Source organism: Halichoeres trimaculatus, unplaced genomic scaffold (genome assembly GCF_033239565.1).
Source record: "Halichoeres trimaculatus isolate MK-OKI-2021-1 unplaced genomic scaffold, fHalTri1.1 fHalTri1_scaffold_21, whole genome shotgun sequence".
In the NCBI taxonomy this organism is placed as follows: Eukaryota; Metazoa; Chordata; class Actinopteri; order Labriformes; family Labridae; genus Halichoeres; species Halichoeres trimaculatus.
This window is the reverse complement of record NW_027437199.1, coordinates 17,000,062-17,015,703: the sequence shown is the minus strand read 5'-3', so window position 1 is coordinate 17,015,703 and position 15,642 is coordinate 17,000,062. Positions and strand designations below refer to the sequence as shown.

General features: G+C 41.1%; 1 protein-coding gene across 9 annotated transcripts in view; it reads left to right on the top strand.

Moving 5' to 3' along the window:
• The window catches only part of LOC141810375 (ELKS/Rab6-interacting/CAST family member 1-like), a 181,759-nt gene that overhangs the window by 103,343 nt on the left and 62,774 nt on the right, over window positions 1-15,642 (top strand). For all 9 annotated transcript variants that reach the window (XR_012600089.1, XR_012600088.1, XR_012600087.1 and 6 more), the window contains one exon: window positions 5,293-5,453. Coding sequence is in view for 6 of the 9 variants with exons in the window: in XM_074697846.1 (XP_074553947.1) it covers window positions 5,293-5,453 (161 nt within the window). In the remaining 3 variants the exon portion in view is untranslated. The remainder of the gene's footprint in view (window positions 1-5,292; window positions 5,454-15,642) is intronic.

Sequence of the window (15,642 nt, the reverse complement as noted above, 5' to 3'; positions counted from 1 at the left end):
GCGAAGCAGTTCTGGTGTGCCCACTGCCAGCTGATCAGAGCAGAGCCGACTGTGGGCGAGGCTTTACCTTTCTCTGTGTGTCTTCACCAGTTCTGTTTACAATGCTAAAGATGTGTGGCTAACTTATGCTAAAATCTATTGACAGAGCCTACCCGTTCTAACCAGCAGCGTTCAGTCATTAGCCAGTATAGGCACAGACTAACCAGAGTTATTCAGCTGACATCTCCCACTGTGGTAAACAAAGTCATCACCTGTTCAACAGAAACTCAGCTGTCTCAGCGTCAGTCTTCAGTCCCAAATCCCTCTGCAGCTTTTTCCACCGGTCATACATTTCTCCACCTGTATCGCTCATAATTCTTCCTTGCTTCAGCCTTTTCCTTGAAACTTTTTTGTTTTCTTCCCTTCCCTGTGGAGGGTAACAGTAACAGCTTCCTGGTTTCGGTCTTCTCTGGCTCCATGACGCTTCGGTAGCTGAGCAGCGAGCTGACGTGAGAGGGGTAGTGGGGAAGGACGAGGTAGGACCATGGGCATGACGGTGCAAAGCGAGGGAGACAGGGGATTGGATGGACTCAAGAACCAATCCGAACCACACATGCCATGCCATGCGCGGTTCGGATTGGTCAACTAAAATGCAGCTTTGCAGCGGATATACTGAATGGATTTTGTACGTTCTTTTTGGTCTTTATATTGAGTAGATTAGACCATAGAACCATAACAGCCCTATAAACGGTGTTATTAAGATGTACAAAGCGTAGACCATAGCTTTAATCTAAAAACAGGATTTAGAATATCAGCAGTCAGTATCACTCTATAACAGTCAATCCTGGTTAACCAAGGTTGGATACAAAAATCATCTTTACCTTCCAGCCACTAACGTCCTAGGTGTTTTAGTGTAAAGTGAGACCCTGTGGTTCTCAGCTGACAATTATGAAGTTTGGCTCAAGTCTCCAGTCAGCATGGACACTGATAGCTCTATAACAGCCGTGGTCCTGTTAGAACTCTGTAGCTTGAGTTCCCAGCAGACTATCGTGTCTGACAACTGACCACAGAGCAAGTAGACACTTTTTTTCTGGAGAGTTTAAGGAACACTAACTCACCTGAATAATTGGAGCTAAACATCACTTCAGTTGTCCATATGTGTGTTGTCTATAATGACGAAGGTTGTCTATGGTTTGTTGGTCTATTGCAGAATAACAAAGAAAAGCAGGTCAGAGAAGGTCTTGATTGGATGGGAATTAGTCTGTGTTGATTCCTCTTCAGAAAAGACGTCGTCAAAAAACAGAACATCATGTTTGTTTGGAAACAAAGCTCGAACCGTTTTAAACTAAAGGTTAAATAACAAAGAAATGATGGCAGACAAAGATTTGTGTCCTCCTACATGGCTCATGGTTTTACGTTTTGGGATTCCACAATAACAAATATTGAGATAATTGGAGAAAGAAAAAATAGCTCTCACATTTAATGTAGCAGCAGCACATGAACATTTCCAATATTCTACAGATAGCACCTTTAATCAGACAGAACTGAGGCCATCAAGGCCAGAACGAGTGCTGAAGAACATCAACATGTGACTTTTTGGAGAAGGAAGGAGAAGAAAAACGCCAGCGTGTGTCGAAGAAGCGAAGATGGCAGCCTCAGAGCTGTCTTCACCCAACATCAACAGCTCTAAGTCAGCCTTTTCAGCACACACACACACACACACACACACACACACACACACACACACACACACACACACACACACACACACGCGCGTGTTGCATGTGGTCGTCAGAGACAGGATAGTAATACACAGCACACACGCAAAAACACGGCAGGAAGAAGTGCTAACTGCTCTTTAAACAGCACGGCAGCACAGCCGTACATTCATGTGGAGCCAGATGGACACGACTCTGATTTTCTTACTGGAAACGTGTCTTAATATACACGAGAAAACTGTAAATAAATATTTTGTGTTCCAGTTTTAAAAGCACGTCACTGCAATTACTCTCACATAATGATTTATAAAATGACGACAGAGGTGGAGACAATTTTCCTCCTTAATGATGACGGCCTGTTCAAAGGCACACACTGCTTATTATAGAATTAAAGCACACACACACACACACACACACACACACACACACACACACACACACATACACACACATTTTAAAAATGTTTCCAAACCAGGAGCACTCATACACACACGCTCCCTTCGCCTGAATGTGCAGCTGTGAAATTCACGCAGCAGAATCCACCAGATGAAACTTTTTGTAACCTTTTCTGCAAGACATGAGTCACTACTGTATGTGTGAAGGAGTGTGTGTGTGTGTATGTGTGTGTGTGAGACAGAGAAATTAGTCAGCAGTATGACACACGCCATCTGTCTCCTCAGACACCGAGCTGAAGACAGACGTCCTCTCCTCCAACTTTCCGTTTTTTGTTAACCACCAAATTTGAGTCCTTGAACTCAACGCACCTTCTCTTGTCTCTGTCTTTCCTTTCAAAATAAAGTTCGAACACACACACACACACACACACACACACACACACACACACACACACACACACACACACAGAGGAAACTGAAGGGGTTGTTGTTCTCCTCCTCTCCTCTTCCTCCTCATCCAGCCGGGCCTTGTCACTCCTCACCCCTCCCTGCATCCCTCCATCCTTCAGTCTCTGTCTCTCTGATGTCAGCCAAAGGTCTCCCTCCATCTTCACTCCCCTCCATGTCCTCTTTTCTCTGCTCTGATGTCACCGTCATGTGTACCTCTCCTCTCTTCGCCGTTATCTCGTCTGAATTGCATTTTGAACGCTGCCTGCTCGTCTGCCTGCGCAGCATTTTGCGCTCTGTCTGCGCTGTCTTTTATCTCTTATCTCACTTTCATGTGCTCAGTGTTTCTTCCTCGTGCTTCCTCCTTCTCGCTGTGTGCTTAACAGTTTACCTCCTCACTTCAGCATTTTTACAACTTTTCTCTCTCTTCTCTCCTCGTTTCTTCTCCCCTCTTCTCCTCCTAACCACCTCTTTTTTGGTCCACCTTTTTTTCATCCCCTCTTTTCTCCACATCCCCTTCTTTTTCTCTCTGTTTTCTCTCCACCATCCCGTCCTCCTGTCTCTTTCTCTTTGCTCTTTTTGTATGCAGCTCTCTCACATTCCAATGCATGAGTTCACCACAGCCGGCTTTAGGTGGTCAAAGGTAACAATCAGCACCAACCTCACTCATCACTGGATAATATTTGTGTTGTTTTCATCCTGCTTCGTTGAATTCTTCACATTTTATCTGAGTGAACGGCATGATGGGAAACATAAAACACAGGTGTATTAAAGGCCCTGTGAGGACTTTATAGGTGATCTTGAGGTGGTTTCACTCTTATATATTTACCTGTTCATAATCTAAAATTTACAATGATATCATATCAGCAATAGAATATGCCAAAATTCACAAATGCAATATTTGTGTGTTTTTAGTTGTGATATTACTGTGAATTACATGCTGTTGTTCGTGTTACTGTATGAGCAGATTCTGCAACAGTGATCACATTACAAAAATCCCCTCAAACCTACGATTGGCTGTGATTGGCTGAAAAGGAGGGAGACATCCGATTGGCTACAGACTTTCCTTGATGAAAAAAATGCATCTGTGGATCTAAGCACGTCAGGGGGGTCTCAAGAATCCACACACAAATGCACACATTTGCAAATCTGTTATCACATTTGTGGATTGACTCACACATTTGTGAACCAGTTCATGCATTTGTGGATGCATTTACACACACACACAAATTTTGCATTTGTGAATTTTGATACTGGTTTTTCGCTGGAGTTGGTAGATGAGCTCTGGTTAGACATAACCAGGATTCACTTACGTTATACTTTATGTACACGTCTCAAATTAACACACTGTGAGTAAAGGCCTTTGCACACTGAGTCTGTTTTTTTGTCCAAAATTGGATCCAAAAAATAATGATCTCAGTGTGCAAAGGCTTTTACACTTAACAGATAGTCTGCTCACCTTCTGGGTGCTTAACAACAGCACAAACTGAGTTTAAAAAGTTTGATTGTTGTCATGTTTCAAACAACAGTGCTGTGTAACTACTAATGAATACATTACCTTGTCACTTTGCATCCTGGGAAAAGTTGTCTTAAACAACGAAAAGTAGTGTTAAAGAGAAGATCTGCTCTTTATTCATTTGCTTCCAAAAGAAACGCACGCCTCTGCAAGAGTCATATCTTGTGACAGTGGGTGATGGTGTTCATGGGAAAAACATGACCAATTCTGGCCACGAAAAGTCCTTACAGAGCCTTTATCAGTGTGTAACAAACCACAACTAAAAAAGCCTTCATATACATCATATTCATAAACCCATGTCAATGATATAGAAAGAGCCACTGAAGAGTCTCCCGTGTAGACAAATTTTCACACAGCATCTTCATTTCTTTTCCATTCTTTGTTCCTATCTTTATCACAACTCTTTTTAACTCCATGTTTCAGGTCAGATATTTAGACATAAAAAAGAAAATGGTGGAAATAAAAATCAGAGCATTTTACCCTTTGTGGATGCTTTGAGATTAAGACGAATCCTCTTTTAGCCGTTTTCCAGTACATCTTCTGCAATCCTTTATTAAATAAGGCCCTGAATGTTTGACTGACACCCTTTAATAAAACAAATTTAGACTTAAACATGCATGAGGGGAACATTATAGACATGTCCTCCTTTAGAGGAGTCTTTAAATTATTCTGTCCTTCCTTCTTATCAGGAGCAGCTTTCAGATTCAGCTCATCTTCAGGGCGTTTCGTTGTCTTAATTCTGCTGATCCCATCAGTTTTTGAGCAGAAATATATTTCCTCCTCTTCTATCCGGCGTTTTCCCCCCTTCTTTCTTTTCGCTCACACAGCTGGAAAAGAAAGATGCATCGAAGAAGAAAACGTGTGTGCTGCTGTTTTTTGTTCTGGTACATCTGTTCAGTAGTCGTATATGTAGTACATGTGTTTTTGCACGCATGTTGTGGGAGGCCAGATTGTCGTCAGGCTGTGGAAATACAGCCATGGAGACACCTGGACTCACACACGTTAAACTGACAAACTGATGTATAAGAAGAGGGAGAATAAAACAGAGGAGAGAAAGAGAAATAACAGAATAAGAGAAGAAAATCAGGAAGAAAAGTGACAATCGAGCTCTACACACACTCCAAACACACTCATGAATATAAAGGCTGGAACTGCAAAAGATGTGTTTGAATAAAAATGAATGATGAGCACAGAACAAGAAGGTTTAAATGTATATTGATGTGTGTGTGTGTGTCAGGTGGAGGACCTGCTGGTTGCCATGGAGAAGGTAAAACAGGAACTGGACGTGATGAAAGCCAAGCTATCATCAACTCAGCTCTCACTGGCCGAGAAGGAAGGTCACCTGACCGCCCTGCGAGCCGAGAGGCGGAAACACCTGGAGGAGGTCCTGGAGATGAAGTAAGAAAACACACACACATTTATATTTATGTTCACACGTAAACCTGCTGAACATAAACACTAAATGATGCAGACTCTGAGGAACTCTTATGTCATACGTCATTTTTCCACAGACACAACACTGACAGACTCTGACACAATGTCTGCCTGTGGATCTTAATAGTTCTGCTTTCTGTTGTCTGTGTTCGGGATAATAAATGCGCAGGTTGCTAAGTTCTGTCATCTTCTTCAACTTGCTCCCGTTTCACATCTTTTCTTCACACATCTAATTCGAGAGATCATCAACGCTCATCTGTATTGGAATTAGAGATTAGTATTATGGTGCGTACTCTTATCACATTTATAATGTAATATTAATTTCCTATGCAAAATAAGAAAAATACTCAAAAATAATTTTTATTGATGACAATTGCTTTCAAACAAAAAGTAAGTCAGCTTTTAATCAAGTAAGCAGCAGCCCATTATTTTAGCTGTTTATTATATTGGCAGATACCATTGTGTTGGCTGATGCCAGATAGTTGATTTTTAAGCCAATAGCTCATACTGACAACATGCAAGTAATATTGTGCATCCCTATTTCATTAGAGGTGTGAAAAAATATTGATGCGGCAATATATCGTGATACTTTGACCTGTGATAAAATGCCAACATTTCAACTCTTGATATCGATATTTTTGTTAAAATAAAAATTCATATTTTTGGCGAGTTGGAAGTACAATACATATTCCACACCCCCACTGTGGTAGATGGTGCCAAAAAGCTACTCCACTGTGTGTTGCCCATAAACTCTATAATAAATATAATCTCAAAGTATATTCAAAATATTTTATTCCTAAACTTGATGATGTGGGTTTTGATGCCATAAACATCAATGTTTTCTCTCTTTTCTTGGGTCAGTTACTTTAAACTGTTTTAAGTTTTTTACAAGTATCGTGATGCGCATTGAGGTTCTTGCCAGTGCTCACCCCTATATTTCATTGGTCTTAACTCAACTTTTAGAGCTTTTAGGAACAGCTGTGGCTCAGTAGTAAAGTTGGTCGTCTCTCAGTTGGAAGCTCAGAGGTTCAGTCCCACATGCTGAAGTATCCATGGGCAAGAAGCTGTCATCTGTGTGTGGATGGTATGTGAATACATGAATGGTCTAAAGCCTGGTTTCTACTGCTGATTGACCCTAGTGGCCATAGTGGCTGATACAGTTGTGAGCACAGCATACGTCCCCTGATGTGTCTGATTAGCTTTGCAGTACTCGTCTGAAACGCGCTAGGGCAGTGTCAGCTGCTGATTACTGACTTCTGAAGCTGATTCATGTTGCTATTCGTCATACAGCAACTAATACAAAGAAGGTTTGAGAGGAGCGCTCCTCGTCTGAGCTCCCGTAGATGATGTATCACAGATTACTGGATTAACTTGTCCAATTTAGAAAATGCAAAGCATGCCAAATTGCTAGTCTCACTAAGAGTTAAAGTGAAACAAAAACACACATAAGAGAAACAAATGAAACGCAGCAGGCAGCACAGTCATTTTTCAGCTCAAGTTTCTTGTTTTTATGGCCAAAAGGAACCAAAACTTAAAATTTAATCTTGATCAATTCTACATTGTCTGTTTCAGGAGCTTTGTAGATTGTTACGTGTAAAACAATGTTATCACCAATAACTGTGGTAGGACAGAAACATTAGTGGATCACAAAAGTTAGAGTTCAGCCTCAAAGGAGCACGATTTTAGGAGCTATACATGGTGAGATATTTCAGTAAATGAAGGAATGAGGCCTTGTGGTGGTTGAAAATGAAAGAGCAAATTCCAGTGGGATTAATCCTCTGGGAACCATGAAAACCTGTGCACAGTGTGATGGCAGTTACCCCGGTTTAGTTTTATTTCAGTTCAAACCAAAGTGATGAATTAACAAACTTATCTTATTAGTCTTTTTGCAAGCCATTTAGATAATTAGATATTAAACTACACGTAAACTTGAAGTCTAAACTTTCATCTCTGACTTGACGCAGCTGCCAACAGGATTAAGTTTTACACCCACTGTCGGTCATTCCAAACGTTCAAACACAACCACCACCTTCAACACTTCCCCTGAAATTAGCAACTCTTCTGATATCTCCAGTCGTCATCGTTCCCAGGAATGCAGCCACGGGTCACATTGACATGAACTTCACCTGACACCTCGGCTCAATCCCAAACCACCCCCTACACACTACCCCTTCACTACCGAGTGTCACTTCAAATGAAGTCACACTCCTGGCTGTGGAGGGCACTTCAATTGAAGGGGGAGGGTATAACCATTACCGGCAGGGATGGGAGGCCCTCTTCACTTCACCGGAACACGGAAAACCTCGTCGCCATGGAAACAGAAAGACGCTCCCCGTGAATGAATGTTACGTTGTGGCACAGATTGCGAGTCGCTATATCGCTGTCCAGGGTTGATAAGGTTGTATGTTTCCAAAATACGCTTAGATTGACACAGAGATAACAGTGAAACATGTGGATTTCATTGGGATAGGGCAGATACCTGCTCCCATGCCTACTGCGTGTGTGAAATGAGAATTATTGCCTGTTTGGAGCTGCACCGTCTGTCTCGTTTTCCTTCCTCTTTACAATCATACAATCGGAGGCCGTTTCAATGACAGGAGATATATTATACTCTTAATAATTTGAAGTGATCCCACATGTCTTTCAATGCTATCACCATCTGACATTTCCAGTTAAACAAATGAATTAATACTGCAAACTGCTCACATTTTAGGTGCCAGGGCTTAATGATCAAATCAAACGTCAGCATAGAGTAAGATTTGCTTGTTTCGTTTAATCTCTCTAAACCACGCTTCTTGTGAGTTTCTGTTAGTGTGATAGAGGTGTGGGGAACATATTTTACACATGTGGCACTTGTTTCCTCCTCTATTTCGCTGTTGCACTTCCTGTCAAAGTGAGCATCGATGCTGGCTCGCTGTTGAAGGGCTGAACAGTCCACTCCCCCTCCGCACTACGTGGTTTGGGATGGCCCTTAATGTGGCGGACCCTCCGCGAGAACGCGCAAAGGGAGGGTTAGTGTGTAGGGAGAGTGTGTAGGGGGCGGTTTGGGATTGGGCCCTCATCAGCGCTCTCCTTCCTCTTACTTCCTGTCTTTACCTCCCTCTTTCCTTTCGTCTTTTATCTCCCCTCCTTTTCTCTCTTCACTTTAAAGCCATAGAAGTAAGTGTTGTGCTAATGCAATAACCATGTCGTGCTGTCCGGCTCTTCATGTGATTGATTGCATTCACAGACACCCACACACACTCATGCTCGAGCTGTAACTCAGTGTAAACTCTGATGTTGTTTTAATGGATGGGTTTGCACTTTAAGTGGTGCTGAGGGTCCAGCAGGCGGATGATTCTCTGTGTTTTCTGCTGTTTTACATCCTCGCTGAGACCTTACAAACCAGCTCTAATTTAGTGGAACCACGCTTTGGGCTGAAATAGAAGCCAAGGATAATGTCCATATTAGCGTGTCCTGCGAGTTAAAACACGCTGCGGGACTATCTTTTACTGAGGCATCATGGGAAAATAAGGACATGCACTGTGATTTCGATTCCAACTTTGCCTCTCTACTTATTTGAGAGGGGGAACAGGAGAGAGTGTGAGGCTGTGCGTGTCCAGCAGCATGTCCATTCACAGGCCAGGTGAGCAAGTTATTGGCCGTTTTATCGCAGAAGTAACGACCTGTGAGATTATTACAGGCATCAGCGCTTCAGTATGCGTGGTCCTGTTTTCATAAGTGAATGCGGAGTGTGTGAGTGTGCACTTGTACAAGCATAAAGTGACTGATTTATTGACATCTGACTTGTCCAGTGCGTTTTTAAGATAATGTTGTGTATAAATAAAACAGACACTCAGTGATACACACACAGAACTTTCCATGTGCACACATTCAAACACACAAGATTCTAGTCACTACTTGGTACCATTTCTAACACAGTGTGTGTTAATACAGATTTCATAAACTTTACTATAATTAGAGACTCTATAAAACAATGGACGACACGACAGCTCACAAAGCAAAGCTCTAACATCTGGAGCTCTGGTTGCAGTGAACTCTGATTCCTCCCAGTTAACACATGAAGCATGGCTCTATAATTAGGAATAAAATGCACGTGAGATACATTATTTAAACAAATTTTTTTACCTGAGAAACTAAGTTTCTGTTTCTGACCTGAGAGACTTTTTATAGAGGGTAGTTCAGCTTCACTTTTGATTGACCAGAAGAGTGGATACATGGCAACCTGTGATGATGATTCCGCTATTCAATACTATATTTTCTGCAGATACACTACTGCACTTTACATGTCAAGTAGAACATATTTTATGTATTTTGCATTCAGTGTTTCATTGCAGATTAAAAACTTAAACATTTCTAATCAACCTTATGTTAAGTTTGACATTAAAGAGTGGGTACATTTTCTAGTCTTTATTCTGTCTCTGTGTTTCTGCTGTTGTAGCTTTACAGGATTTACAGCTAAAACAACAACAACAAAAAAAGCTTTTTTTTTCCCCTTGTTTCAGTCTCTGTCTGAAATGCTTTGTTTTAGCTACTGTGTCTTTAAAAGGCTCCCTGCTCCACAAACCCCCTTCCATCTGGTTGGCCAGCCCTGAGGAAGCTGGTTTGGGGCTAAGCTGAAAGCAGACCTTGATGTTTGAAGCAAGAGATCCCTATGTGATGACCATTTCAACAAACCTTGTGTAACTGTCTCTTCAGTTTGTACTCCTATTAATGACAAAGGAACAGATTAAATCTGTCCCAGGAGCTGGCCCACACAGTGACGCGCTTCGTGTCCTCAGATGCAGGGACAGCGGCTCTGACTGTCTCCGCTATCGGGTCTTTCCAGATACTGTTTCCACGGTGCTGGGGATCACTCAGACCAATCAGACGCTGCGCCTCGGCCGCAGGGCATTTAAAGGCGAGGAGAGGCGCTCATTTGATTGGTAAAAACAGTGCTTGTCTGTGTTAAACCCACTCACGGCTTTTCTCCTCCCTCTCTGCCATTTGCGCGGAGGGAGGCGTGGACGCGCAACTCTGCGCTCCTCTGCGCTCCTCTGCGCTCCTCTGCGCTCCTCTGCGCTCCTCTGCGCTCCTCTGCGCTCCTCTGCGCTCCTCTGCGCCTTGACTGCCCCTCTCTTGGCACTGCAGGAAATTTGCAAAGTGCGACGGTCACGCCCTGTCCGCGCGGCGAAGGCCGGCGCAGGGCAGGTGCGCCTGCGCTTGCACCTGGTCTACGAAATTAGAGCCCCTCATGTTATTTTTTTAGAACAGATTTCTACAACATATGAATTTGTAGCTGTAAATCTACATAGGTTAGAATACCCCCTCTTTAAAGTGGTGTATCCTAGGAGCTATGGGAAAAACCTTTGCAGAAGGCACTTTTTGTGCCTTGGAAGTAATTTCAGAAGGTATCTTCAGGAACTTTTTAGCACAGGTTTTATTGTTCTATGAAACTAATACATTCATGCAGCATTTTGCCGCAGTTAAAAGTAAAATGACACGTCTTTTATTGAAGAGTTGAAACCCTTTGAATTGTGACTTTAAAAAATCTGGCTTCTTTCTTCCTCCTCTGTGTTGAGATTCTCCATTAGTTACTGCCTTAATGTTTTCTGTTCAAGAAATTATTCTTTAATTCTAAGGACGGCAGCCACAGTTTGTAGTTTTTTGTTTTGTCTTACCAACTCTCCCATGTCACTATTATTCCCAGCCTTTTTCCTCTTTCATGCTAATGTTGCAGGATCAAACATAGCTTTCTCTCCTAAAGGAATGCTGAAAATCGACTATTGCCTGCCAACCTTTGAAGAAGTGTTGCATCTGTCTGTGATTATCTGACTGTTACTAGAATATTTCTCACAGATTTCCTAATTTGTGTATTTCTGTTTCTGCTCCCCCTCTGTGGAAAGTTTAGATGTTTCAGGTAGCAGCAGGTTGTCTCACTGTGAGTTATTCACGTTGTACCACTGCTCGTATTTTTCACAAGACGTTAAAGTTTGGTCAGCAAATACGTCATTTAATTCTGGCTTTCCCCCACATGTTAAACACAAGCTGTTTAAGGTGGCTGCGTCCTGCGTGTCCATATATCTTAGCATAATGCACATGAAAGTGTCTCTGCGCGCACAGGACGCTGTAACTCTTCAGGGTTTGATGTCTGATTTGTTGCCCAGTTTTACATCACTGTACGGTTTAATGTTTCTGTAAGACGTGATATATGAGACTGAATGTTGCAGAGGTTTCTGGGACGGATGGAATATATTAACACATTCACACACACACTAACTTCACACACACTCACTCTCATGCACACATACACCGAATACAGCTGGAATATGACAGTTTGTCTAGCATTCTCGCCTTCTCCTGTTTCCTCCCTTTCCTTCTCTCATTTTTCTCACACACACAGACACACACACGCACTCAACGCCTATCACTCTTCATGCCACAGTTTTCACCAGCTGCTTGTATATGTCTTCTTTACTCCAACACTATGCTAACCTTCACTCCCTTATGTACATAATTCATGCATGTGTGTGTCCAAGAATGCACAAAAAGAAATACTCTCATGTTCACACACCACATGCAACTTGAAAATACACTCAGACACACAGACAAGCACATATTCTACAATCTAAAGGCAATACACAAAGATAACTCCACACAGATCCACACATCTGTCCTGCAGTGCTCTGACATACGTCTTTCCACTGATAAATCATCTGCCGCGACCTTCACACACAGACATACACATCCGTGAAAACACATACGGACATATTTTCTTGCAATGTATATTAAATATGCACATGCTCCTTCTCTTCCCAGCTCCACATGGGCATATGTGTTGTCATGTGTTTGTACAGTTTAGTAGGCAGGTGTGTGTGCCTGTGTGTGGCAGTTTGAGGAATGTGCTGACAGTGTGTGTGTAGCAGCAGGGTTTAAGTCTGAAAACCCAATGTAGATAAATTTCTCTCTGCTGTTCTATTTTCTGGCTCATAACACACATCTTTTCTCTGGACTGTGCTCCACCGTAACATCTCCTTAGAAATCTTAAACATGCATATCTCTTTGTGTGTTTGGCAGTTTGTATACAGCAACAGTAAATGTAAGCCCAACAAATCAATCATTTTTGAAGTAAAGACTACCTTTTCAAAGCTTTCTGTTTTGAGTGTAGGTCAAGGTTATAGTCAAGCGAAAGCTTGTTTGAGGAGCTTTTAAAAGATTATGAAAGAGACTGAAATTTAAAGTACTGCCTCTCTATAACCTACAAAAGCAGACTATGCAACAAGGCTCACAATTTCTGTATTTTATTTGATATTTCTCTTATCTCTGCCACTGAGTTGATGTCAGACAAGACATTTTACAGAACCCTGAAAAAAGAAACAGTTCTCTTCTTGAGTTGTGTTTTATCTTCAAGAAACAAAAAACAAACTTGTTAGCAAAGAACTCTAAACCAATAAAAAAATTACATCCAAAAAAATATATTTTCTGCTTCATCTTCCTCTTCTTTGGGATTTTCCCTTTGTGGTTTGTGTTCCATCCATCCAGTGGCTTGTGACTAGGGATGGGTACCGAATTAGGTACTTTTATAGGTACCGACCGAATTCTGTCAAAAGTACCAGGTACCAAGTCACGTAGAATCAAAAGGTACCATGTTTAGGTACCTCAATGCATCCTTATGACTGTGAGGGAGTGGAAGAGTGGGCGATTTTCCATGCCGGACATAAACACAGCATTGCAAAGTTATATATTGAAGAATAAATATGTTAAGTTGAAAAAATATCAAGGAAATTGATATTTCCTATATAAAGTTGGTACCGATGAGTACCGGTACAGATTGCCAAGTACCGGATATCGGTACCGTATCGTTTCAAATGTGAAAGGTACCCATCCCTACTTGTGACCCCCTAGTACTTCATATGTGTGTGTCAGATCAACTGGTAACATCAAATGGAGTTCCACAGGGATCCATTGTAGTACCCTTACTATTTCCCATGGGCCAAATCATAAAAAGTATTTAAGTATTTTAAAATATCTACACGAATGACACTCAAATATGAATTTCATTGACATCAGAGATCATGAACCTATGAAAATATTTTTTCACTCACAGGCACTTTTATCATATTTTTATTGGGGTTTAAAACCAGTTACTTGCATTGTCTAGATAGCCATCTCTAATTATCCAGTAGAATGTTTAAAGCCCCTTCATTTAAGTTTCCCTTCACAAAATCCTGCCAAAATCACATATTTCCCAAGTGGCTCACACACAACAAAATAAAAAGTATTGAAAAAGTCATTTTGGTAATCTATTTAAAGTATAATCCAGGATTTACTGTAAGCTGCGCTGGTATAAAAGCTGCCGTAAAAAGATCTCAAGTGTCTTCTTGACGGACAGTTTTCATTTGGTACAGCTGAATGACTGATTGCGTCTTGGAGCGCCATAAACTGATAAACATATTAAACTGCTTCCCATTGAGTTTTTAATAGCACCTTTTTTGTGCATTAGATGGACATAGCCAACTAGATATACATTACAAAAATCAAATCAGAATTGAATTTTGTGAAGAAAAAGAAAAAAAAGAGAAAAAAAAGTATGAAGTTTAAAGTAATCATAGTCCTGGTTTGTTTTGGGGTCATTTTTCCATAGGGTTTAAGAAGTTAACAATCACATATTTTCAGTTTTGTGGTGCCGTGCATGAATAAGAACACCTGCCTCAAAAAGAAGCTTTCAGGTGGGGTTAAACTGGAGCAGTTTGTCCCTGCACTGTTTCACAAAGGTTATGTTGAAATGCTGAAAAAAAACTCAAGTCCCTGCTTAGTATAAGAGTTTAAAACTTGCACTGTTATAAAAACAAAATCAGGGTGTTGAAGTCTTTAGTGTTTCTTTGCACTTTGTTTCTTTACAACTCCCACCCTTTGCCATTAAAGATGTTCCTTAGCTTTTTCACCTAAGTGACGCAGTTCAAGGCAAAAGACCTCTTTAATATGGGGCATTTTTTAAAAACCTTTGCTCACTCAAATGATTTCAGCTCAAAGGACTTTACTGTAGCTTTTGAAAGACGCTGTAGCAAGAAAGAGTTGGACTTGTGATAAAGTTTTCCCTCAGATTTTTAGAACAAGCTCTGAATGAAGCTTGTCCTTGAATAGGGGACAAAACTCTTCACCAACAATCGTTTCTTTACTGATAAAAGGAAAGAAAATTAGTTCTAAACTTTATTCCTCAAAAGTTACACTGAAATAAGTTTCAGTAAAGTATAGTTCCCATTTCACTGCTCTAGGGCACAGTATAGACCTTTGAATTAGTGCGAAATGGAAGAAGACAAAAGCAGAGATAAGAGGAGATGAGAGGACACAAAACAAGGAAAGACAAGGAGAAGAAAAGTGGTCAGAGAGGTCAGGGAAACAGTTATAAATCTCTTTTTTTGGGAGAAACAGGGGAAAAGGAGGATAATAAAATGAAAGGACAGAGGGAGGAATAAAATTATGGCCGCAGGAGGAGGAGGAGGGAGAGCAAAGAGGAGAAAGACAGCTGTCCAACATCAACTAAGCCAGGCCAACAAAACTGCATGATATCCCGGACAAATTATATTTCCTCCATGTCTGTCTCCCTCTATCCTCACTTACATCCATCAATCTTTCAGACTTCATTTTTTCACTGAGTGAGTTACGCTTATTTCCATGCAATAACCCTCTTCCTGTTTGCACAAAATTATTGGTCATTATTTTAACTAGACCAGAAATGTGCATCTTTGGAACAATCCAATCAGAGTTTTATAACAAAAACAACAGGACACTTAATTTCACTTATTACGGAGTTTACTCTGGGGATTTTAATATTAATGATGCTTAAAATTACACTTGTTATAAAAGACATCACTAACACTGCAAAATAAAATCCCTTCTGCAGAGAATCAAGAGAGACAATTCACTTGGCAACATTTTTGGACAACGCAAATGGTCAGTGCTCCCAGAAACAGGCAACAAAGTGAGTTCAGGTTACTTTTGTTTGCTTAAGTGAGGAAATAAAACATGATATTCAAGCTGCTTTCTCAGTGTGTGGAGGCTGCCTCAGGCTGTGACAAATCAGGTGTTAAATTGTGATTCACTAAAAATTTTATGGGTAAAACTGCCGGCAACGCCAACATGTGTTCAGAGAAACTGGAACATCTTTAATTTG